Here is a 26,607-nt window from a genome sequence, read left to right on the forward strand (position 1 = left end):
TCTGTGCGACCCCACAGACGGAAGCCCACCAGGCTCCCCCGTCCCTGGGATTCTCCAGGCAAGAACACTGGAGTGGGTTGCCATTTCCTTCTCCAATGCATGAAAGTGAAAAGTGAAAGGGAAGTCGCTCGGTCGTGTCTGACTCTTTGCGACCCCATGGACTGCAGCCTACCAGGCTCCTCCATCCATGGGATTTTCCAGGCAAGAGTACTGGAGTGGGGTGCCACACACACTACTTCATTTCAACAGTTATAAGTAACATGAACACAAGACACTTCCCAACCATGAAAAAGCATCTGGATTTTATAATAGCTTAAATATTTTTGAAAATGTTGACAAACATAAGCTCTACCTGGAACTGGATGACAGATATGTTTTTAACATAAGATCTTCATCCTAAAATATGACTTTTCCCAAAAAATATTCAATCTTAGGCCTCTTGCTACAGGCAGGTTCCATGGGAATACACAAAAAAGAGGCAGGGAAACAGTCCCCATGGGAGACTGTTGTTTCTTAAAAAACAGGCTGCTATTATATCGTGTGAAGTTCATAAAGTGCTTTTTCCCTGTACTCAGTCATCATCCACAGTGAAGTCAAAGGGCTCAAAGTCTTTCCGGAAGCGGCGAGCCAGAGTCTCCTCCTCTTCCTTACTGATCTGACACTTCCTCCAGTCAGACTTGTCAGGAATATTAAGGATAGCTTCACTAGCCAGGACCTCCCTGCAAAAAGAGCACAAAGAAGTCAAAATGGACAGTATCAGTCCAAAACCTTTGGTTCCTCTCCAGCCAGAGAGCTCTGCTCAGCATCACAGAAAAAAAGGCATGCAAATTCCTCTAATTGCTCACACCATGTTCTCTTCCCTGAGGGCTATCTCTGCCATTGCTATCTATCAAAATCACATCTGTTTTAAACTGACCAGCCCAGGTCTTAGCTCTTCTCTAACCCCTCAAATTCCATTTACTCCTCTGAACAACCTGGAACTACGTTACTGGTACCTAGAGAATCAACATGACACAGCAGAAAGAGGGCAGGCCCTGCAATCAGAAAAGCGACTGGATTCCATTCCTAGTTCTGCCGTTTGCTGTCTAAGAACAGATTACTTCATCTCTGTGTCTTGATTTCCTTGCCTACGACATGCAAAATAAGGGTTTTCTGATGTATGAAGATAACATAGTCAAAGCACCAAACTAGTTGTAATTACATCCTGCCTTAAACTCTAGTTTTGTTATCTCAGGCCATTAATGGGCTGAGGGCATGGTGAAGTCAGGCACCTAGTATCATACCCCAACCTGATTTTCTGCCCTTTTTTAGTGCCCTCGAGTCTATACAGGCACAATACCACATGCTCAATGTCAACAAAATCACCTCTCACACAAGCTATCTTCTAAATGCCACTGCTTTCTATTTTTACTTACTTTGATATATTAGAAACAACCTTATTTGTACATTTGTTTGGTTCATTTTCCACTTTGAAGCTACAGTAAATAGAAAGGCTAAAAATAAATCACAGATTCTTCTAAAAGTCAAAGGACCTAAGCTCAAGTTCTTATTCTCTGGGCAGACTATGAGCCTACCTCTTCATCTGTAGAATGAAGATAGACCCATCCTTCTTGTACAGCAGGGAAAAAAAGATGTCTTCTCAAGTATTTTGTTAATTATAAAATGCTATGTTCCCTGGTGGTTCAGACAGTAACAAATCTGCCTGCTAATGCAAGAGACACAGGAGACGCAGGTTTGATCCCTGGGTTGCGAAGATCCCCTAGAGAAGGAAATGGCAACCCACTCCAATATTCTTGCCTGGAAAAATCCCATAAACAGAGGAACCTGGCAGGCTACAGTCCATAGGGTGGCAAAGAGTCGAACATGACTGAGTGACTAACACTTTCACTATCACTTGTAAGTTACTACTTTGAAAAATACTCAAGTGTTGAAAATACAACCAAATATCAAGAGCATAAAATCATTCAAAGAATCTCTCCTTTGTAAGCTTACATGCATGTGCCATCAGTATCTAAACCTGTATCTACTGCTGAATCAACAACACAAAAGATAATGTCAGTTGTCTGAAGCTCCTAATACATTTTTTCTCATTTATTATCTGCTTTGAAAATATAGACAACTACATTTACTAGAATTATCTACTGGTAGCAGTCTCTTAGAGGCTTTCCAAATTGGCCCAAAAATGGTTCAAAGTTGACTGAAAGCTCAGTTCTAACTAGGGGGAAAAACCACTGCAAAACACAGACACCAGCACCAGATAATCTGTCCTGAACATTTTTCCAACTACCCTCCATAATCTCTTCTTGCCAGCAAACTCCTGCCTTCAGTCTCTGCCTAATTTATACCATTCCCTGTACAGTTTTGCAGTCATGTTCTCCATGATGTGAGGAACAGAAATGAAGCCTCATCCAAATCTTTAGGAAACTGCAGAGTAATGAGTTAAGACCTCAGTTTTGGGGTCCTGCACGCCAGGTCACTGCGACCATGGACAAGCTACCTCACCACTCTACAGCCACACTGCTGGTGCTGCTGCTAAGTCGCTTCAGTCGTGTCCGACTCTGTGCGACCCCATCGACAGCAGTCCACCAGGCTCCCCCGTCCCTGGTATTCTCCAGGCAAGAACACTGGAGTGGGTTGCCATTTCCTTCTGCAATGCATGAAAGTGAAAAGTGAAAGGGAAGTCGCTCAGTCGTGTCCGACTCTTAGCGACCTCATGGACTGCAGCCTACCAGGCTCCTCCATCCATGGGATTTTCCAGGCAAGAGTACTGGAGTGGGGTGCCACTGCCTTCTCCACTGTCCACTACTAAAGCCACCATGCAGTGTGCCTACATGCTCGGTCTTGTCCAACTCTGCAACCTCATGGACTGTAGTCCACCAGACTCTTACATCCATGGGATTTCCCAGGCAAGAATACCAGAGTGGCTTGCATAGTCCTCCTCCAGGGTATCAAACCCACATCTCCTGCAACTCCTGCATAGGCAGATTCTTTACCACTGAGCTACCTGGGAACCCCAATGAAGCCAGTAGCCTAATATATTTAAATTTAATCATAGTTAATTACATGAAATTAAAAATTGAGTTTCTCAGTCACAGCCACATTTCAAGTGCTCAGTAATCACCAGTAATGGGGCTGGGGATTACTGTGTAGGATAATGTAGATTTATAGAATATGTCTGTCATCATGGAAAGTTCTATTGGGCACTCCTCCAGAGTCTCATTCTCCAGACTGGTAAACTGGGATGACAGTACCTACCATACAGAGTTTAGATTAAATGAGGCAATGCATGGAAAGTTCTTGGCACAGTGCCTGGCACAGAGCACATGTTCATAGTAGCATTTTCCTCCCTTGGGCTAGAATGCCCACGCACCAGAGTTTACCCTCTAAATCTTTCTCTCAAGCTCAACTTCAGCCCTTTCATGATGCCTTCCATCAAGCAGAAATGGCTCTCCCTTCTCTGGATTTTAAAGTACATTGTTCCTCAAAACTTTTTTATGGTACTTTCCACATTCTACATTACATTACTGTCATATACGTAAGTATCTGATTTGCCCTAAGACTATTTGTTCCTTAGGGCAAGGACTATTTCTTGTTTGGCTTTTTATTTAACTCATCATGCAGCCCACTACTTTATTCAGAGTAGGTCTAGTGAAAACACATTTAAAATAAGAAAAATATACAAACCTTCCAAACTGCAAAGGAAAATTCTTTTTAATTCTGTGGAAAAGTTTCTCTCCTGTGTCAAGTTCAACATAAAAATATGCTGTTCCTGGCTGTGCAATCTACAGTAAACAGAGTCATATGAGGACATGTAATAGCACTTTAAACACCGAAAATCCCAGCCCATCTCTGCTGCTGCTGCTAAGTCGCTTCAGTTGTGTCTGACTCTGTGCGACCCCATAGATGGCAGCCACCAGGCTTCCTCGTCCCTGGGATTCTCCAGGCAAAAACACTGGAGTGGGTTGTCATTTCCTTCTCCAGTGCATGAAAGTAAAAAGTGAAAGTGAAGTCGCTCAGTTGTGTCTGGCTCTTAGCAACCCCATAGACTGCAGCCTACCAGGCCCCTCCGCCCGTGGATTTTCCAGGCAAGAGTACTGGAGTGGGGTGCCGCTGCCTTCTCCCATGTCTTAAGAGCTTTAATTTGGCAAAGAATTTAGAAGTACAAGAACTTTAATACAACGAAAGTTTAAAAAGACACTGGCAGATACTACAAAGAGCCTCCCAGTGGCACCTACCTTCCTAAGTTCCTGCCTTAGGAAATTTCTAATTTCTTGCCCTTCCCAGAAAAGCACTAAGGAACTACTATAATATAATCTTCATCTCTACTCTAATACCATATTGTCACCTGCCTATTTAACATTTGTTGAATGCCTCTGAGTACATCAGGCTCTATAGGCTAGAAACCCAATACTTCTCCTGGAATATCACCTTCCTCTCCTGTTTTACCTGCTTGATGTCTGAGTGCTCTGGGATTTCCAGGAGCTCTATCTGCTGTTCCTGTGCCTGAGTGATGAAGGCGTCTTTAATGTCATCAGTAGCGCAGCTGCTGAGTGGCACAGGAATGACCTAGCGGGGGGGGGGGGGGGGGGGGGGGAGGGGGTGGTGGAGGAGACAGGAGAAATTCTTTGTGCAGGTCCCAGAGAGGTTGTGCCTCCTGTACAGTCTCTGAGATGCAGCAAATCCATCACAGGGGTGGAGGAACACCCCTCAGCAGACATTTTCCTCAAGCCAGACAGGTCTATGTCATCCTGTCTGTAAGGACTTAAACTTATGAGACAGCCTTTCACATGTGGGAGGCCATCTCTGATGCAGAAAAGGCTAGAAAGAGATCTCTTTGTCATCAAGCCTTTACCAGCTCCCATATAATATATGTGGCAGAGTCAGGCCCATTTGAAAACTTAACAAATGTGCCAGAAAGAAAACTACCACAATGACAATCAAATTACCCACAACAGTCTCTGAATTTCTGAGCTGGTAGCCCCAGGCAAGACCTGAGACTGCTTCCTACCTGTGAACTGTCACTCATGCTAAGCTTCACACAAAATACCCACTCTCTTCCCAAACTCTTATCTGTCAAGGCCCAAATCTTTCTTGGAACCTTCCTGAACTCCATTTCTTTTCTCAACAAGGCACCTACTACTTGTACTATTCAGTTGTGCTGACTATACACTTCCCTGTGAAGTCCCTGGGGTTATCACCAGAAACTATAACCTTTTAAGTGAATATTATTTAAATATTAATATGAAAGTTCATACTAAATTTTATAAAGTATTAAGTCAACTATTTAAATATTTAATCATATTAGAATCAAATACTTACATATTTATTAAAATTAAGTATTAACATTTGTAGATGGGCACTTGGATTGTTTCTATGTCTTAGCCGTTGTAATAGTGCTGCTATGAAAACTGGGTTGCATGCATCTTTTTGAATTAAGGATTTTTGTCTTTTCTGCATATATAACCAGGAATGAGACTGCTGGATCACAGGATCTATCTTTAGTTTTTTGAGAAACCTCTATACTGTTTTCCATAATGGCTGCACCAATTTACAGTACAACCCAAGTGTCCATCAACAGACGACTGCCTTAAGAAAATGTTGTATATACACACAATGGAATATTATTCAGCCATGAAAAACAATGAACTGTTGCCATTTGCAGCAACATAAATAGGTAAACCTAGTACAGGGAATTATATTCAATATCTTATAATAACCTATAAATGGAAAATAGTATTTTATATACATATACAAGAACTGAATCATTTTGCTGTACATCTGAGACTAATACAATATTGTAAGTCAACTATACTTCAAAAAAATTAACATCATTTAAATATTTATCAATATCCAGGCCCTTCCAAGCTCTTGGACAGAGATCACATACCTGTAGCTGCAGGTGATGGCTCTTGTAATTTCTCTCAAATAGAACACATCGTTTGCCTCGACTCCTAAAGAACCTCCTCAATGTAGCCTTGTACTTCTCTACCTCTTCCACCACCTCTGCTGAAAGCTCCACCACTGACTGGTAGTGTCCAATGGGCAGAATAAGGACATGGTCATCAGATAAGCCTCCTTTGGCCAAGGCAAGGTAGCACTGCAGAGGAAGCACACAGAAGTGAGACTTCAGTACTGCAAGTGTGATTCTTCGGAGAAAAGCCTCTACAAAGTGTGAGCTGCGAGGGTGTGGGGAAAGTGTGCCAGAAGCTACCAGCAGAACTTCTCCTCTTAAAAAAAAAGTCTAATTTTAGAGGTTATGACAACATTGCTGTCAAGTACCTGCTAAAGAATGAGGTTAGATGCAACAAATCTCTATGCAACTATCAAATGAACTGGGGAAAAGTGAGCAGCATACAAGACTGGCTTTTGGCTACAAACACACCAGAGCTGAAGACTAGAACAGCAAACTTGGTTTTTCCTCCCAGGCTCCAAACTTGAAACAATTTAACAATTTTCCAGTGACTATCACTCTCAGCTACAGGAAGATACCACTTCTGATTTCAAAGGAACCACTTCTGATTTCAAATGAACCACTTCCCCTACAGTGACACCTAATCTCAACCCTAAATACACTTCCTGGGTTCCCGAAAAAGGCTAAGATGATATGATTACCATCATCATCACCAGTGTCCCTACAGCCTTAAGCTGCTGACTCACTTTTACAAAATGAAAGCAAATATAACCTAATGGGGAAGGAAGAAGAAGAAACTTCAAACTCAGGTACATCCAAAGAAAACTATGGTTCCCAGCAATGGCTGTTGACAGCTAAACAGCAACTAAAAATATTTCTGTCAAAACCCAAACACACAAGACTGCTCTGCCACTCAGACATACTTTGAAGGGAAGAGAGCAGAGAAAGGGCAGGCAAATGAAGGTACCAGAGCTTTAGAAAAACAACCCAAAGTATATTTTTAGTGTGGTCCCTTCAAAGTTAAGACTGAAGGGAAGAGTCATTTATTTTTCATCTACACTGAGAAAGCCCAACAGAAAGACAAGATAGGTAACAGCAACAAACTAAATCATTATCATCCTTGATATCCTTGGCACAGAGGATTGAACACATCTACAGAGTTAATATTCCAGATGACTAAAGTTCATCAAAATCTCATAAGCACTAAAACAGTAAAAAAAAAAAAAAAAAAAAAAAAGTATAGTAACCACTGTGATTGTGTTTGTTTTAAAAGGTTACTCTAGAGGGTTGCTGCCATAAATGGCAGTTTTTATATTGTGATGTGCCTTGAAGCTACTGAAGGCTTCTAGTCTAGACCAAACAGCACCCCTAAGGCAGTACCTTCTAGTTTTTGTGATGTTTCAAACTTGCCCAGTCTCCTCCCTACTTTTCAAATCCTCAACTTTTAATCTGTGCTGTATTTGAATTCATCTCCAATTTTATCTATATAAGTAGGACCTGAATGAGTATTTCTCCCATAAATGCATGGATTTTGCAGTACTTATTCTGGACTCTTAGCAGCCTGCAACTGCTTTTACCAACTTAAACCCATGGGTCATTATGTATGTGAAGTCGCTCAGTCGTGTCTGACTCTTTGCGACCCCATGGACCGTAGCCTACCAGGCTCCTTAGTCCGTGGAATTTTCCAGACAAGAGTACTGGTCATTAGCATGGGTCATTAGCATACTTCTATGTATACCCCTTGAAGAAGGCATGGCTGCTGCTGCTGCTGCTAAGTCATTTCAGTCATGTCCGACTCTGTGCAACCTCATAGACGGCAGCCCACCAGGCTCCTCTGTCCCTGGGATTCTCCAGGCAAGAATACTGTAGTGGGTTGCCATTTCCTTCTCCAAGGCACACAAGCATGTGAAATCGCTTCAGTCATGTCTGACTCTGTGCGACCCTATGGACAGCAGCCCACCAGGCTCCTCTAGCCACAGGATTCTCTAGGCAAGAATACTGGAGTGGGTTTCCATTTCCTTCTCCAGGAAGGCATGGCAATGACAGAGAAAACCAGGGGAAAAAAGTAATGAAAGGGGATCAAAAGGAGTAGCTGCAGAGAGGGGACTCCAAGTCCTCAGCCAGATACCCACAGGTCACCAGACATTCGCAAGAGATTTCTACCAAAAAGGGACAGTTCAGGTAAGGGTAAACTTGATTGGTAGCTAAGCTCTAAGCTAAGATCATCATGTGACCTCCTATCTGGTCCACAATCAAAATCTGATATGTTTTTTGCCCCTCTAACTTCAGGTCAAGATAAGAAGCAAAGAGTTTTCCTTGAAATTCCCCTAGGCTCATACCCCAGTAAAAGGCCCTCATTATCAGGATAAGCTGAGGAAATAAAGGTCATCCCCAGAAAACAAAATCAGAATAAATCAATGAAAACTGGATGAAAGTATTTGCCTACAAAAGCATCACACACTACGAAATGATCTGCATGTATTATCCTCGGGAGCCTTGGAAAATAGCCATTTCTAGTCATGGGTGACTAGGGTACAACTGTAACTCTGAAAATTAAGCTTCTTTTCATTCTAAGTGAATGAAAAAGAAGGATAATGGTTTATATGGATCCCAGAAGAATGAGGGTCAAAAACGAGTATTATTTAATATCTAAGCAAGTCGTGCCCAAGGAAAAGCATTTGGGGAAGTCTGAAATAGGATGACTTTACAGTGAGACACACGTAGTCCATCAGAACTTTTCATAGCCTGAATAAAATCCTCTCAAGACCATCCAGTTGTCACCGTCTGATTCAGTGCTTACCCAGCAATCTTATAATTATCATCTTGGGTTCCCAGATACCCAGACCAGAAATGTGGATGTGAGTCTTCCTGTCATTAGGGAGCTATATCCTCTACTACTAGGCAAAACTGAGAACTTATCACTTTAGTCTTTTGTAATTAGTGTAAATCAGTTCCCAACATTATATAGTTACTATAGATAAAAATTAATAAACTCAAGTTTTAAAATCTGAAGATATGAAAAAAAAGAATATCAACATTTTTAGCCAAATATGAGTGTACAGGCAACAGAGGACTCCTTTTCAGGGACAAAGAAAATCTTTGTAATTCAAAAAAGCAACTCATCATCCCCAAATAGTATGGAATAAAAACATATAAAGTTCAAGAATTTCATAAAAGCATCACCCTAGGAAAGCCATACCTATTTGTCAGAGAGGAGGGAAAGGAGGAATCTTGTGAAACTGATTCTACTAAACCACAAGAGAACTGCTATAGTTGCTACGGTCAAAAAAATAGAAAATATCAAATGTTGGGGAGGATGCAGAAAAACAAGCACCCTCATACATTGCTGGTGGGAAAACAAGATGGTGCAGCTATTTTGAAAAATAGTTTGGCAGTTTCTTAAAAACATAAATATAAAATTACAAACAACTCCACTGCTTAGGTTAGGGCTATCCGAGAGAAAAAAAACATATGTTCACACAAGACATGTATGCAAATGTTCACTAATAGCCATAAAGGGGAAACAATTCAAATGTCCATTTAGTGAATAAACAGAAAAAATGTAGTCTATCCAATCAATGGAATACCATTTGACAAGGAGGAATAGAAAACTGATATAGGCTACAACATGAATAAGAAGAATAGTATGCTAAGTAAAAGAAGCCAGATGCAAAGATGTACAATTCCATTTATACGAACTATCCAGACAGAAACGAAAACAAAGTAGACGGGTGGTTTCCTGGAACTGAGGGTGGGTGTGGGGATTAACTGGAAATGGGCATGAGGAATCTTACTGAAGTGATGAACATGTTCTAAAACTGTATTATGTGACGGTTGTACAATCAGTAAGCTTACTGAAAGTCACTGAATTGCACACTTAAAGTAGGTAAATTTTATATGTAAACCGTGACTCCATAAAGTCAACAGAAAAGAAACAGGTGTCTTCCTCTCTGCAAGAGGTTCATGGAAGTAACTCACATGTGTGCCAATGTTGACCACCAAATGCTTTTCCACTTCAGGGCTGGCAAGGCAAAACCAGCAGGGTCCTGGAGGCTGAGCTTCACGTGGAAGAAAGACAAGTGTTACCATGGTCCAAGCATTACAGCACATAACCACCGGCAGAACTCAGCCTTGTCTGATCTTTGTGTCCTGCAAACACTGTATGTACACACTACTGCCACAGTGGGTCTGCTGTGCTCCCACTATGAGCCCCGCCCCCATCACCATTATCAATGAAACTAAATGTCTATAGACATTCTGAATTTGTAACCAGTCCACAGGGAGGTGATCTACAAGTGGTAACCATAGCATGTAACTGGCAACTGACTGCAATAAGAGAACATTCAACTGAGTGTCTGGAGCCCCATATCTAGTTCCAGTCATGCCACCAGCTAGTCACATGACCCCAGGAGTTACAAAGTCAACTTCTTCATCTTTGAAACAAGCGGGTGGAAAAGAAGATCTCAATGTATTAACAGCTGTCTTTGCTAACATTTTGATTATTATTTTATAAACCTGCACTGGTTTTGTAGGCTCTTAACCTTCTGTTTTACAGACATGAAGGAAAAGAACTTTTTCCATAGTTCTTACAGAAATAGCCTCAGACAGCGTGAAAGTCAGGCCATCTTTGCATCCTTTTGTTTTTATTATTGATCTTCTGCCAGAAGAAGCCCTTTGAGCAATGCTGCTTCCCAAACAAGACCCAAAATAACCATTACTGCCCACAGAAGAGACCTCTGGAGGGAGCCAAGGTACTTACGAGGTTTGCGAGGCTGCTTTGGGTAAGGAGAAGACTTGCTGTCTCTGCCTGTAGATGAACGCTTCCTTCCCTGCTTTTCATTTAAATCAAAGAAAAACTGGCAGGCTGATTCTTCCTAGAACAGTCAATAGAAGAGTAAATGTTATTAATCTAATCTTTAAGCAAGTAGCCAACCATCACACACAAGGGAACATTGCTACCTTCCTCCCAGCCCTTTCTGCCAAATCTAGAGAAGCAAAATAGTTTCCCAGTCCTGATGCCTGGACTCTGTCACACCTCTCAACACTTATCTAAGCTACCAAATTCATCCCTTTGGGAAAGCAAATTAAAATGTAAGTTATACAGCAATTCTTGCCTAAAACACAATAGCATGATCCCACCCAAATCCCTTTCCCTCTCTCAGTAGGGCTGTAGTAGTCTTAGAATTTCACAGATCAAACGACTTTAACTGAGTTTTAATTTAAAAAAATAAAAGGCTGCTCATTAAGAAAGTCTAAGAAAGCAGACCATTCATACTAGTAAGGGAACTTGACATTCCTTGCTTGAGTGAAGGGAAAATGAATTTCAGAAAAGTCTGCTATTAAGAAATCTCTTCAGAGTAAATCCTATTGACCTACTACCACTCATTCAGTTCAATTCAGTTCCAGTTGCTCAGTCATGTCTGACTCTTTGCGACCCCATGGACTGAAGCACGCCAAGCCTCCCTGTCCATCACCAAGTCCCAGTGTTTACTCAAACTCATGTTCATTGAGTTGGTGATGCCATCTAACCATCTCATCCTCTGTTGTCCCCTTCTTCTCCTGCCTTCAATCTTTCCCAGCATCAGGGTCTTTTCAAATGAGTCAGTTCTTCGCATCAGGTGGCCAAAGTATTGGGAGTTTCCGCTTCAGCATCAGTCCTTCCAATGAATATTCAGGACTGATTTCCTTTAGGATGGACTGGTGATTTCCTTGCTGTCCAAGGGACTCTCAAGAGTCTTCTCCAACACCACAGTTCAAAAGCATCAATTCTTCTGCACTCAGCCTTCTCTACAGTCCAACTCTCACATCCACACATGACTACTGGAAAAACCAGTTTTGACTAGATGGACCTCTGTTGGCAAAGAAATGTCTCTGCTTTTTAATATGCTGTCTAGGTTGGTCATAACTTTTCTTCCAAGGAGCATGCATCTTTTAATTTCATGGCTACAGGTACCATCTGCAGTGACTCTGAAGCCCCCAAAAATAAAGTCTGTCACTGTTTCCACATCTACTTGCCACAAAGTGATGGGACCAGATGCCAAGATCTTAGTTTCCTGAAGGTTTAGTTTTAAGCCAACTTTTTCACTCTTCTCTTTCACTTTCATCAGGAGGCTCTTCAGTTCCTCGCTTTCTGCCATAAGAGTGGTATCATCTGCCTATCTGAGGTTATTGATATTTCTCCTGGCAATCTTGATTCTGGCTTATGCTTCATCCAGCCCAGCATTTCTCATGAGGTACTCTGCATGTAAGTTAAATAAGCAGGGGGACAACACACAGCCTTGATGTACTCCTTTACTGATTTGGAACCAGTCTGTTGTTCCATGACCAGTTCTAACTGTTGCTTCCTGACCCAGCACTCATTATAAAACAACAAATTACATTGCTACCAAGCAGTTGGATCCTTACCTGAAAAGTTAGAAACAGGGAATTAACTTTAGACAGGAAAGACTTTTTATGTGTAACCCCAATATTTGAACCAACTTTAGACAATGAAAGACTTAAAATATAAAATGGTTAACCCCAAACTACAATTAAATGTACACACACATTGATCCTACTGGAAATCTACTAAGGCTTTCTAATCACCACCACAATTTCCCAAAGGAGAAAAAAAGAGATTTAAATTCTAAGGATTAAACTTGCCTTATAAACTAAACTATAACCAAGGAAAAGACACCTATAATGGGTAATCATGCCCAGAAAATGTCACCTCTCAATCAGAACCCACCTCAGAGGCAGGAGTTTGCTTGCCTGTGGACGCTTCCTTCCCAGATTTTCTGTAAGGGTTTTCAGTGACATCTGGCGGCTGTTTTACCAGTTCGGCTGCATCCATTAGTTTCATAGGAACAATACTGAATGCATAAAGATACTTTGGAAAAAGAACAACAATATTATTATTTGCATACTATTTATGCAAATATAACCAACCTCCTGGATTGTAAAATTCCACAAAAATCTTTAGAAACTGAGTAAAACTAAAGAGCAGCAACCAGACTATCTGTAGTTCGGAGAATCCACACAATACCATTTCGGTGATCTCTGCAGGGGCTACCAAGGGCTGATGAAGTAACAAGCAACTCATCAAAGCCCAGCCCTTACACAAAACAACTAGCACTACAAGGCCTAGAGGGATGTGCTCCATAACCCTTGAAGACAAATTGCTTTTGTCTCTCAGTCCTTTATCTTTGTGTGTTGTGGTCCTTTAAAGGACGGGAACCTGATGGTCCAGAGTCAATGATAAAAAAGTGAAAGAGAGAGGTGGAGGGAGAGGCAGAGAGAGAGACAGAGAAAGAAAGAAAGAAAGAAAGACATGGGAACCCAAGCTCTGAGGGAGCAAAGGTGCTTTAATGATCTGTGAGGATATATAGACTGTTGTACAAGAAATTTCTTTCGACAATGATAAAGATCAGAAAACCAAATGTACAGCAACCGTTACCAAGGGAACAAGGGATTAATAATGGTCACAAGGTCAGGAGGCAATCCATATCTCAAGAAAGAGGATGGAGACTAAGGAGAATGCTTACTGAAGGAGATTCAAGCCTGTCTCATCCTATGACCTCAGTCCTGGGAGCGGCGTGCCCTTCCACTGGTTTCTGGCAACAGAAACTGATAAGGAACAGGGGATTTATGAGAAACAGCACGTAGGAATCCTCCTGTTAAACATTCCCTGACATATGTGTATTTTGTCAATAGTCACTGTACTGCCCTTGTTTTTTCCAATGGAAAACAACTTAGTGTTTTCCTTTGATTTTATACAATTTCTGCTATTTCTGCAGATACATTTTCTTAGGGATTAGTAGCAAGGAACTAAATATAAAAATATCTAGAATCTTGGACGGATGCACAAATATTGAAAACTTTATGTGAGATATGAATAGACGGTTAACCTCACTACTGATCAGGGAAATACAACCAATTAACACTGACATACAACCTTCTTCTATCAGGATGGCAAAAATGTCAGTAAAAACTTGACACTACCCATTGAGAATGTAGACAGAAAACAGTCTCATACACTGCCGGTGGGGGTGTAAACTGGAACAAAATTTTGAGATGAATTTAATAACACTTGTCAACTTCAAAATGTGCATATTCTGAGTGAAGTATGCATTGCTTAGGGCTAAGGCTAACAGGTCCCTAAAAGTAAAGCAACAGACTAAAAATACTGTAAGTGATACTCAGTCTTAAAAGGGAAGTTTAAAAAAAGGAATAAAGGAAGAAGGGAGGAAAGGCAGATAAGTTAATAAAAAAGAAATTACAAATCAAAACTTGCTAAGAATGCCCTGGGCCCCAAAGTTTGAGCTATTATGGAAAAAACAAAATAGGTATTTGCTTATCTTTTGCATGTACACTGTTTATGGCCTATTAAAGTGAGAAAATCTTCAGATAATTTATCTATTTTCCCACTTGACTGACTATTCTAATCTTTAGCTGTCCCAATCCACAATATCCTGGCTTTTGGCCTTAATGAATCAGAAATGCTCTCAAGGAAGTGAGAAAACCAATATATATACTTTTCTGGTACATTCTCTTTCATTCACTTGCAGTTTTCTAGTAGAAAGCCAGATTCCAGGTATCACTAAGACCACCCAAAGCCAAGAAGAGCTTAGGTAAATCCTTGGGAAGATTTTATTATTTCAGCTAACTGAAGTTGCTAAAAGAAGCAAAGCAATAGTACCACCTGATGTCAAACCCTTGAAAAATAACTGTGGAAACCACCACATGGATGTGGGAAGAAAGAAACATAACTCATTTGAAAATCTGCCCTTGTTCCACTGGGCCTATTTTCCCAAACCCTTCCCTAAAATCTCCTACAAAGGACCCAAGGAAACTGACCTTTCATTACCATATTATTACAAAGAGTAAAGTCGCTGAAGTACTGGGACATTATACAGTTGGGAAGAGATCTGAATCCTAAACTGGGCAAGAGGAACATTTATCAGGCAGACAATGAATACTAACCAATCACCAAACACTCAACATTTACCTTTTTCTTTTCTGGATTTCCAACATTTGCCAGAGCTATAAACCTGGTGGCATGCTGTGCATTTTCCTGTAGAACAATGTGATTTCTGTAATATATTTGAAAAGATAATAGGTTATCAACAAACTTTACCCTTTTTTGGCCGTGGCTCGAGGCTTGCTCATTCTTACTTCCCTGACTAGGCAGCGAACCCAGCAATGAAAGCACTGAGGCCTAACCACTAGACTGCCAATGAATTCCCAACAACAAACTTTACTTTTGATCTGCAATTATGAAATATGTAGACTCCACGGGTCCATGAAAAGAGCACAGGCCTAAGTCTATCACTACATCACCACCAGTAATATCTCAGATGTTACGCATCCATTCAGTAAAATAATCATGCCTACTTCCCAGGGCTGCTGTTAGGAAAAAATGAGATCATGAATCTGAAAAGCACAAAAAAACTCTTGATTTTTTTTTTTAAAAACTCTTGATTTTAAAAGAGTTGGGCAACTGGCAAAATGTTGATAATTGCTGATGTAGGTTATGGGTTCAGGAGGGTTCATTATACTATTTTCTCTTCTTTTGTGTAATAATAGAATACCCTAATGGCTAATGATGTGAGAGCATCTTTTCACGCACCTATTGGCCACTGGTTTATGTTCTTCAAAGAAATATATATTTGCATCCTTAAAGGTTGAACTGCCTTTGAGTGGCTTGTTCCAATAATCTTTCTGTTTTTAGTGTATGGTTTCAGAGAAGAGGTTTTCCCAGAAGGCATATATGGAGATATAAAACAAAAATCTGTGATATCTATGTTTATACCTTAGGCTGTGGGATTTATAGGGAAAGAGCAGGTTATATTCTTCTTTTGCTCACCTATATTTTTTGAACTTTCAACAACACATATATTGCTTTTGAATAAAAAAAAAAAAAAAAGTACAAATTGTTTAGGGATTATCCATGCCCTTTACAGTGACAATCATTCACAATAAATTTTACTTAACTCTATAACTTATAAAACACTGGTTTTATTTTTTCTGCAATATATCCTTTAAAAACTCCACCTCCAAACTATACTGAAAAAAAAAAGAAGAAGAAAAAATTGATACAAGTTTTTGATTCCTAAATTGAAATGTTTCTTATGTAATTACCCTAAGTTTAAGACTATACAAGGAGCACTGCTTAACCTGATCAAAACAGGACTTACTATACATCAAGCTATGATGATTAAAGAGCACTGTAATGTCAGACCCTTAAGCCTACAAGGGGCCCTGTATTGGCCAATCCTTTGTATTTCAAATCAGGAAACCAAACTCAGAGAAGTGGAATGGTTTGAGAGTCACTTATTTCATGCCTGAGAAACTAAAAGAAACCTAGATGTAATATGGCTAAAATGAAAGGGAGAAGTTTACAGAGAAAATCCAAGCAAATTCTTCAAAAAACCAAAAAGAATGAAATGCTACTCACCGATATGGAAGCCTCTCATAATATGTCTTCTCCAAAGCAGCAAAATGATATCTTGGTTTCAAGCCTGTGGCAAGACTGGAGATCAAAGCAGAGCCACATTTTTTGGTATCCACTTCTCCCTAGTAAACAGAAATTGAGTCATCATTAACAGATCTAGGAGTTATCATGAAATGCAGAGATATAACAAGACACTTTGAAATGCCTTTGGAATTTTTATGTGGCTACAATGTGGCAGAATTTGCATCATGAATTCCACTCTATGGCAATCAGAGAAACTCAGACACATAAGGGGAAATGGGCTAACTACAAATGCAGAAATAAGAACAATAGTTAGAAGCCAGAAGTTAAGGAAGAAGGTTACTCCTCCATACAAACACCCAGAACAGGATTTATTAAAATCTCATTTGGGAAGGTAAGTATTTTCTCTCTGGAGCCCAGAGACTGTGTGTCTATAATTTGCTTTGCTGTGCTCCGGTAGTTCTGATAATGCAGACAGTGACAGTCACTACAGAAGATTAAAATCAACAGCTAGCTTTCAGGGCCCCTAGGATCCACAGAATATTTGCCATAGAACATTCAGGAACTTCATCACATAAACATACAGGCCTCTATTTTGCTTCAGTCAAGGAAAGCATGGCTTCAGAAGAGCACAACCATGCCCCTGGTTCAGTCTGTCAAAAGTTAGGCTTATTCCCAGAGCTTCCATTAACAACAAATTATGTAACAACAAATTATGAACAACCAGTTCATACTGGTCACCCATAACCAGTTCATACTTTCTCCTAGAACTTCATTCTAAGAGAAAGTATAGTTGGAAAGAGAGAAATTATCAGAGTTAATTTTCCACTAAGTAAAGCAACACTTTCCTTCTGTCTTATACTTCCCTCCTTCAGGTGTCTGCTGAAGGGCAGGGAATTGGCCCTGAGGCTAGTATCTTAGGGACTGGTGTTTTTTCCCCTATAAATATCTTATGTGATTACTTATTTATTTTCGCCAAAGTCAACTTTAATCAAAAATTATAAACTTTTTGTTAGCACCCCTTTTCATTTCTCCTTACAGAGCATCACTTGTCTTCCTCCCACCTTCACTTTAGTAGTCTTTCTCTGAATCTACTGCCGCTTATGTTCTAGTGGCAGAGTAACCATGGGTGTTTGGAAGGGGAAGAGCGTGGCCCTTCTACCTTCAATATCCTGACAATGCCTGGTATTTTGCTGGCCTTTTTGGTCACAGACATATTGTGCTGAAGCTGACAGAGAGTAGTCTACAAGGCCCTTTTCTGAATCATCACTGACAACTCTGCATCTAGGAACTGATATTTTTTCCCTAAATATACTCTTTATATTTTCCTTCACTGAAGCTCAGTGGATGCTTTCTGCCCTCACAGACAATCTTTCAAGGTCTTCCTTAGGCTTATTTTCCACCAGCGTAGCTCCCCATGATAGCTGTCACTCACCAACCTGGTGTACTTCCTCTTCTTATAAAAAATATTTAGATCAAATCCAACGACACAGTCCAATACATTCCAACATTAAAGCTTTCCCATTAAAGAAGTACTAAGTTTTCAACATACTGTGTCCCAACTTTAGATCGCTATCTTCACTCCCATAATGATTCCATCTTTTAAAATATTCTAATAGCCAAAAAGATATAATCTGGAATGGAAAGGGAAAAATAAAACTGCAGAGCTGCCACTAGCTATGAATATTTCACTGAATATCAGGGACTCCTCAAAACATCTTAAGAAGGCTAAGAAAGGATACTTGAGGCAAGACTACAATTCTTAAAAAACTTTCATTTATAATTAAGACTTCAGCAATTTCATTGGTGAACCGTGTTTTCACAAGATCAACTTGCTTTCATCAGCCAATAGGCTTTAAGTATCCCGAAAAAATTCACACAAGATTTCTACTGAAAGGAACTAAGAACTGAAACACTCAAAGAGCAAAAAAAAAAAAAAAAAAGCTCAAATTAAGCCACTACAATTTGCTTTTAGAAATTCCAACTGAACAAACACTACTCACAGAAGAATTCCCAAAGTTCCCCACATACTTGGGCCACGGGGATGTGAGCAAGATATCAACACCCTTAAACTGGGGTGTTGAACACAGCATCGTCCTCAGGGAAGACACATCCTTGGGACTGAAACTGTAACCTGGGACAGGCTCATTTAAGGACTCTGTCCCACTGAGGTACACAATCTGTAGTCCTGAACTTCCCGTGAAGACACCTTTACGACCTGGGTTCAAAGAAAAATAGAAAAGTTTTAGTCAAACTGCAGAAGGAAATGTCACGCTGGTGATGAATCTCTTTCATGCCCCAACTCTCTTAAAGCCCACTTCTGGCTCCCAGGTCTCAATGCAGGATGGCTACAGCAGTATTCCTGTTCAGTACATAAGAGCTGTCCTTACGTGGAAGCTGCTGGAGCCCACAGTCTGACTGCTCTAGGTGCCTCACAACTGAAAAAAACTTTGGAAGCACTGATTAAGAAAAAGGCTTTCTGCCTTCTAGAGACTCCATAGGGACTAAAAGAAATCTAGACACCTGGAGTGGCACTGAGAAGAAAAAAAAACAATTGCAGGTTTGAGTAAGCTATAGTCTAGAATAGATGTACACTTTATGAAGGCAGACACTTCCAAATGAAGGAACACATTAGGAAAGAGCAATTATTTAGGAAAAGTTAAGAGACTCTGCCATCTTCTCAACTTATTCCTGGCTTGTGCCCTTGATTCTCTTCCTCTGTGTTGCCTCCGGAACCCTATTCCATCAGCTTTCACCTCCCTTTCATTTACTGAGTCTCACATGGCTCTTTCCACATAGTGACTCATTATGGAACACATATACTGACTAACAAGAATAACGAAGTGGTAAAGAACATACATACTAAAAAAACAACAACAACAACAAAAAAACTATTAAGGAGCATTTATAGCAAAGGAAATGTGGAAGCTTTCTAAAGAAAAGAGAGACCAAGAGAGAGGAAATGTGAAGAGTAGCTGAGCCATTTTAGAAACAACTGAGCTGAATGATGCAAGAAACAGTAGAAGGAGGGGAGCAGGGGAAGAAGAAAAGCAAAATTTGACAGTGGTTTTTTTTTTTAAAAAAACAAACAAAAAAAATAACAGCCAAACACTGAAAGGACCCACTATAAGAGTTTCAGGGGGTTGCAGAGGAACAACTTTAACCTGGAATTGAAGAATGGACCTTGAAGTGGAAAAAGGACAAAAAAGTAGTGAAAAACCCAAGGACCAACATTAAAAACTTGAGTTTTTAAAAACCTCAGTGAAACCTAGAGCTATAGAAATTAGGAGTCTAATTAACAAATAAGCTGTATGTATCTAGCAATGTTTACACAGTGAGACCACATACATGGAATTAAAAACAAAAAATAAAAAACACAATTTATACCTTAAGCACTCCAAGCATTGCAGTCAAACAGTTTACTCCTCTAGTTGGCTGAAACAGTATATATTGGGTTGTGGGAGTACAGGAGATTGGGGAGAGGTGTGAGACACCAGAGACAACAGAGCAAAAACGACATAGTCTTAAGCATATGGACATCGACTTTAGAAAAGACCCCCCCGATCTCCATTCTCTCAGGCAGTAATGGCAGATGAATCCAGCCACAAATTTCCTGGGAGACTAATTCCTGGAACACATTATGTTCATTACAAACACACGAAATATCCACTTACCCAGATAAGTAATGTTCTCAGCTAATTCACACCCATCAACATCTTGGAAATATTTCACCGTTTCTTGGTTATTGGCACCCAGCACATATGTCTGAATAGGAGCTAGGGAGAGAAACAGACACGACACTAGCTAGTTAGCAGAGCTGCTTGGGGACCTGAGAACTGCTTCCCCATAGGAAAAACATTTGTAGTGAAGGCAGAGCCTGTAATCCTCCATGTGGAACATGCTCCCCACAGAGGACATCCTACAGCCAACCTTGTGGCTTGATTATTAAATGGTGTCACCAGGCTTATCACATCTTAGAAGGATATAATGTACAGTTAGGAAAGCAGACCCAAAAGACATAAAAAAACATCAAAACTGAAAAAAAGGAAAGAACACATACAGCTGCATTATTCAATTCTCTCCTACTGAGAAGAGAATTCTTTTCCTGGAACTAAATCCAACCAAATTAAAAATTTAAACATTCAGATGCACAGACATTCTTCCCAGATCAATGCAAAACTCAAAGGCAAACTTTTAAATCACTAATATGTAAAAAACAACTTGGCAAGAACCAGGGAGCCTTAAAACTTTGTTAGAAATCATGTTAAAAATAAGTTCTGGGGACTTTCCTGGTGGTCCAGTGGCCAAGACTCCACACTCCCAGTGCGGAGGGCCTGGGTTCAATGCCTGGTTGGGGAACTAGATCCCACATGCTGCAACTAAAACCTGGCCCAGCCAAATAAATAAAGTATTAAAAAGAAAAATAAGTTCTATACCTTTCTTGATGCCAGTTTTATATTCTTCCCATTCTGCATCTGGAGTGGAGCCAAAGAAATTTCCTACACACAACAGCAGCTAAAATGAGTTTTTTAAACAGATATGAGATTTTCTTAAAAAACTATCAAATAGTACATAATTAATTGACAGTAACATTATTTGGCTAACTATTCTATTTAATTATCTCTAACCAATTTTTTCCTTAATTTATAGAATTTCTAAACATAATTCTTTAACAACTGTAGTAGTTACTCTGATTCTACCAATTACTAAATTTTGGCTCTCTAGCTGTCAAATACAAGCTGGTGAAGGGGATGAGAGGGTCAGGGGAAAAAATGGAGAAATCAGCCTTGAAGAATCTCTGTGAAATACAAAACTTAGGTATCTCTCAGGTATTAGGTACCCTGAGAGATATAGGAAATAAAGGACACATTTCCTGCTTGTTATCTTACTCAACCTTTAGCCCAATAAACAAATAATTCCCATACCTAGAATACTCTTCTGTACTCTAAGAATTTACAGAGTCCAGTAGTCAACAATACATAACAATCAGGGTTCTTTAGTTTGTGAAGCATTTGCACACATATTGTCTGACTTCATCCACACCATATACCCATGAAATAGATCTGTGCTTTCCAAACCCAGTAATCAGAATCACTAAGGGAGGTTTTTCCAGTAGTTATGTATGGATGTTAGAGTTGGACTATAAAGAAAGCTGAGCGCCAAAGAATTGATGCTTTTGAACTGTGGTGTTGGGGAAGACTCTTGAGAATCCCTTGGACTGCAAGGAGATCCCACCAGTCCATCCTAAAGGAGATCAGTCCTGGGTATTCATTGGAAGGACTGACGTTGAAGGTGAAACTATAATACTTTGGCCACCTGATGTGAAGAGCTGACTCATTTGAAAAGACCCTGATGTTGGGAAAGATTGAAGGCAGGAGGAGAAAGGGATGACAGAGGATGAGATGGTTGGACAGCATCACTGACTCAATGGACATGAGTTTGGGTAGGCTCCAGGGGTTGGTGATGGACAGGGAGGCCTGGCGTGCTGCAGTTCATGAGGTTGCGAAGAGTCGGACACTACTGAGCGACTGAACTGAACTGAAGGGAGGTTTTGCTAGTCTGTTTTCAGTTTTGTGTAAAGTAATAAAGTAACAAAACTCAAATTCAAGAGTATAAAAAAGTCTACAGTAAACACATCCCCTTTCCCATACCATTCTTCAGCTACTAAATTTCCATGTTCACAAAAGAAACTCAGTCTAACAAGAGAGTAGCTGTTCCAGAAATGTATAAAGAGGCCCAAACTTTACTTTAATATGTCTGATTACAACAATCAAATTTTTAAATGCAGTAGAAAGAAACATCTTACATCAAAGTTTCCACTTTTCTTCTGAATTGCTCGAACTCTATTGAATAAAGCATCAAACTTTCCTTCGACATCTCCACATGCCAAGCTGCAAATAACATATAAATGTTAAAGCAGTTCAGGACACACAAATGGGCCTGCTAGGTTTGGTATATATACTAGTCTTCCTGGATCAGGGAGATTGTGTTCCAGTCTCTCTGAGGTTACCTGAGGGGTTCAAGGCATGTGAACTATTAGTGACTGCTGGGCAGCTCCACCTGAAGGTCTCACCAGTTATCTTCACCATATCTAAAATTTAGCTTATCATTTCCTCCAAAATTGAACCAGTTTCTTCTCACTTGCCAGGTTTTGCGCATAAGTCTACTGCCAATTTGACTACCAAGAGGCAATAATCCCCATCCAGTCATCAAGTCTCTTCAATTTCTTTTACAAGTATCTTTTGTGATCCTCTTGTACTTTTCATTTCCACTGCCACTATCTTAGCACAGGATTTCAGCCATCCATTCAACAAACACACACTGAGCACCTACAATATGCTTTGCTAAGTGCAGTATGCCAAGTACTATGCTGAGGACATGTTAAGGAATATAAAGAAGAGGAATTTTCTTTATATTCTCTGCCTCAGGACAATTATGAGGCAGAGCAACTGAGAGTCCTGTAGTTACTGAAGAGGCAGAATCAGAGAGAAATATAATGAATCTGGTATTGGCTACAACATAGGGAATATACTTACATTTCCTCTAATACCTTCTCTTCTTCCTGTCCATCTTACATAAAGTCAACAGCTTAATGTTCTTTCCTCAAAAACATTAAGACAACTCAACAGCCAGAGAGATAACAGCTTTTCACAAGTCCTAATCTCCTTCCCCAATGCTTTCTCCAAGTTCCAAAACAGAAACCTTCTCTACTGTCAATCTGATCATTCTCTGTCTCTGCCATTCCCTCGGGGTGGTGACATCTCCTAACAGTCCCACTCTACCCATCTTGAATCTAAAAGATTTCCCATCTTTCAAGGCCGAGCACATCTCTAAAGCCTTCCTGACCAGCTCAGAAAGTCCTCTTCTCAAAACTTTAGAAACCCAAATAGCTTTTCAGAGCAAACTCTGTAATAAATTATTTGGCATGTTCATTTATCTTCGGAGCACCACCTCTTCTAGGAAGCCCTCCAGTCCCTATCAGTCACCAATTCCTAGTGCTCCCACAGGACCCTGCACTTCCTCTTTCATAGCAGCTGTCACATGGAATTACCATTGTTTGGGGGACAGCAACCATCCAGTCTGCACAACATAAAACACCTCAAAAAAAAAAAAAACAAACCTCAAAACTCATCATCTCCTCATCTGGGCCCTTTGCCATGGTTTCCAACCCTACTGAAGAAAAAACGGAAATCTAGGATCCAGACAATGCTGACTTCTTCGCACTCATAACCAGAAGTCTCCAAGCCGTGTTGCTGTCCTCTCTTTAACAGACCTTGAATTACTTCACTTTTCTTTTTCATTTACCTAGTCCTAGCTGTCTTCTCGGAGAAGGCAATGGTAACCCACTCCAGTACTCTTGCCTGGAGAATCCCATAGGCGGAGGAGCCTGGTAGGCTGCAGGCCATGGGGTCACCAAGAGTCGGACACAACTGAGCGACTTCACTTTCACTTTCATGCATTGGAGAAGGAAATGGCAACCCACTCCAGTGTTCTTGCCTGGAGAATCCCAGGGAAGGGGGAACCTGGTAGATTGCCATCTCTGGGGTCACACAGAGTCGGACACGACTGAAGCGACTTAGCAGCAGCAGCTGTCTTCTACTTTAGCTCTAATTTTTTTTTTCACACTGCAGCCAGAATCGGTTTCCAAAATGAAAATTTGATCATGTTAAGGTGTTTGTAAACATTCCAGTGACTTTTTTGGAATACAGACAAAAAAAAAAAAGACTATTAATCAAAGCTCAACCCTCACCTCCTTGATTCCTCATATTAACCCAGAGATCCTATATAAATCCTCCCAGAACCGTGAACCTTTTCCTCCTGACATTTACCAGGACCATAATTTAACATTTATCTGGTTTCTCTGATTAATATTTATTCCCATGAACTATAAGATCCATTAAAAAGGGCTAGAATTCCATCTGTGCCACGCCTAGCACCAGTGCCTGGCGCACTGCAACTGTTCAATCAATGCTGTTGAATGAATGGATGAATGGAAGGCTTCTCCTCATCACTGCCCAGAAAAAAAAGCGCCAGGGCAAAGGCCCTCTCTCTCTCTTCAGTTGAACCCTGCCCAAGGCCCATGCCTACAATTTTTGGCTAATAAATATACTGCAAGGAGAAACGAAGGGGAAATGATGTCAGAGGCCAAGAAGGCCTAACATGAAGGCCTGACTCTGGCAGCTTCCTCTTCTCTCTGCGACTGTAGACAACAGTCTCCCTCTTCAGAAGCGAAAACAATCGGGAGAAGAGGCTTGCCTGCCGTGGCCAGGCAAAGACGCGATAGGAGCTCACCAGCAGCCGCCGAACTTCCACCCCCGGCTTTTCCTCCTTTTTTCACGTTTTTAGAAAAACCCTCTCCAGCAGACACAAACACACAGAGACACACAGGCTTCGGACTCAGGGTCACTTACAGGCGCAGCGGTTTCTGAGCCATCTGCGTTAACAACCTGGGTTGGGCAGACCACGCAAATCTGGAACTGCGAACCCACGCGCCTCCGGAAAACTCGGCCGCACTGCGATAAAACGACAGCGCGCCCAACCAATGAAAACTCAGTTACCTACGGAGAGCGCCGAAGGACAAAGGTCTCTCTCAGATGGTTTCGCCTCGCGGAGGAATCGCAGAAGGAGCGTAGAAGAGGTAACAAAGAAAAACATTCCGACTGTACTTTTTTCATTTGGCGGCAGTTGAAATTAGTGAGCTGCTAGAAAGATGTCTGCACAATGTTGGCCCCAACCTAACCATGTCACTCTGGTGGGCAAGACAGACTTCCTGCACACATGCTTTTTGTAAGTTTTAAACCTATCAAAAAGTTGAAAGAACAATGGCCATCCCCTAGATTCAGGTGTCAACTAGTTGCCAAATTTACTCCTCCCTCCCTCTTCTTTCCTTCAAGATGCGTAGTTCAGTTCAGTGGCTCAGTCGTGTCCGACTCTTTGCGACCCCATGAATCGCAGCACGCCAGGCCTCCCTGCACCACCAACTCCGGGAGTTCACTCAGACTCACGTCCATCGAGTCAGTGATGCCATCCAGCCATCTCATCCTCTGTCGTCTCCTTCTCCTCCAGCCCCCAATCCCTCCCGGCATCAGAGTCTTTTCCAATGAGTCAACTCTTCGCATGAGGTGGCCAAAGTACTGGAGAGATGCATAGTATTAATACTTTTATTCCCAGAGTCATTTGATAGTAAATTGAAGACAGCAGAGTACCTCAGCATGTATTTCTTAAGAGAGACAGTTCAATTCAGTCGCTTAGTCGTGTCCAGCTCTTTGCGACACCATGGACTGCAGTACGCCAGGCCTCCCTGTCCATCACCAACTCCCAGAGTTTACTCAGACTCACGTCCATTGAGTCGGTGATGCCATCCAGCCATCTCAACCTCTGTTGTCCCCTTCTCCCGCCTTCAATCTTTCCCAGCGTGAGTCTTTTCCAACGAGTCAGTTCTTCGCACCAGGTGGCCAAAGTATTGGAGTTTCAGCTTCAGCATCAGTCCTTCCAATGAGTATTCAGGACTGATTTCCTTTAGAATGGGCTAGTTGGATCTCCTTGCTGTCCAAGGGACCCTCGAGAGTCTTCTCCAACACCACAGTTCAAACATCTAGTTCAAACACCACAGTTCAAAAATCCAGCTTGAACGTCTGGAAAAAGAAGGACACCCTCCTACAAAACCACACCACCATTAACACACCTAAGAAAATTTACCTTAATTCCAAATTATCCACCTAACACACATTTATATTTAAAGTTCTTGTGTCCTCCCAAGTTTATTTTATACCTGTTTTCATTCATGATCCAATCACATTTCACACCTAGATTCAGCTCTCTCTCATCTCCTTTAATCCACGATAGCCTACCTACCTTTTTAGTTTTGTTTTTCATGATAGTGACTTTTTTTTTTTTTGAGAATTCAGTCTTACTGGTTGGAGACAACAGTAAAAATGTAAAACAGTGAAACAGTAGTGAAATGGAAACAAGGGTTCCTGATAACTGAGGTGCATGGTAGACTCATCAAAGCCAACCTAAGCAATTCAAAATTAACTAAAACTTAAAATAAGTTTAAGAAAGATAATCAGAAAAACTCTGATTTTCCTCACAACTTCTACAATGTTTTTTTTTGAAAAATCAAATTACCTGCCTCATAAACATCGATGTCTCTGTATTGCTGGTACACTGACATGTTTTTTCTACTTTTAGCACAATACAGCATAGCCCAGGAGTGAAGATCAAGACTGAATCTTAAATAAGA

At 40.8% G+C, this 26,607-nt stretch overlaps 1 protein-coding gene and 1 non-coding gene across 4 annotated transcripts; both read right to left on the reverse strand.

Annotated features, from left to right (window-relative positions):
• Positions 1–280: 280 nt before the first annotated feature.
• On the reverse strand, positions 281–24,910 carry CWF19L1 (CWF19 like cell cycle control factor 1). Of its 3 annotated transcripts, none has more exons than XM_069567228.1 (14): positions 24,776–24,910; positions 22,171–22,255; positions 20,801–20,879; positions 20,039–20,140; positions 18,368–18,582; positions 16,347–16,465; positions 14,898–14,982; positions 12,639–12,779; positions 10,671–10,785; positions 9,890–9,969; positions 5,888–6,097; positions 4,447–4,566; positions 3,685–3,782; positions 281–719 (listed from the first exon to the last, which is right to left on the reverse strand). In XM_069567228.1, the coding sequence occupies exons 1-14, from the start codon at positions 24,796–24,798 to the stop codon at positions 572–574; spliced, it is 1,620 nt and encodes a 539-aa protein (XP_069423329.1). In that variant the 5' UTR covers positions 24,799–24,910; the 3' UTR covers positions 281–571. The 3 variants fall into 3 exon arrangements, with proteins under 3 accessions (XP_069423329.1, XP_069423332.1, XP_069423331.1); XM_069567231.1 differs by having other exon boundaries at positions 20,801–20,863; positions 24,776–24,901; XM_069567230.1 differs by lacking the exon at positions 3,685–3,782 and having other exon boundaries at positions 24,776–24,895.
• Positions 4,786–4,933, reverse strand: LOC138428021 (small nucleolar RNA SNORA12). The gene has a single exon (XR_011252259.1). It is a non-coding gene; the product is annotated as a small nucleolar RNA SNORA12 (small nucleolar RNA).
• Positions 24,911–26,607: the final 1,697 nt, after the last annotated feature.

This window comes from Ovis canadensis, chromosome 22 (assembly GCF_042477335.2).
Source record: "Ovis canadensis isolate MfBH-ARS-UI-01 breed Bighorn chromosome 22, ARS-UI_OviCan_v2, whole genome shotgun sequence".
Lineage (NCBI taxonomy): Eukaryota > Metazoa > Chordata > Mammalia > Artiodactyla > Bovidae > Ovis > Ovis canadensis.

What these genes read in the sequence shown, in the direction of transcription:
- CWF19L1 (XM_069567228.1), bottom strand. Translation starts at nt 24,798, where the DNA reads ATGGCTCAGAAACCGCTGCGCCT. An exon ending in TATGAGAGGCTTCCATATCG is followed by an intron (nt 14,983 to 16,346) that starts GTGAGTAGCATT and finishes AATATATTACAG; the next exon opens with AAATCACATTGTTCTACAGG. An exon ending in AGCAAACTCCTGCCTCTGAG is followed by an intron (nt 10,786 to 12,638) that starts GTGGGTTCTGAT and finishes TGACTGTTCTAG; the next exon opens with GAAGAATCAGCCTGCCAGTT.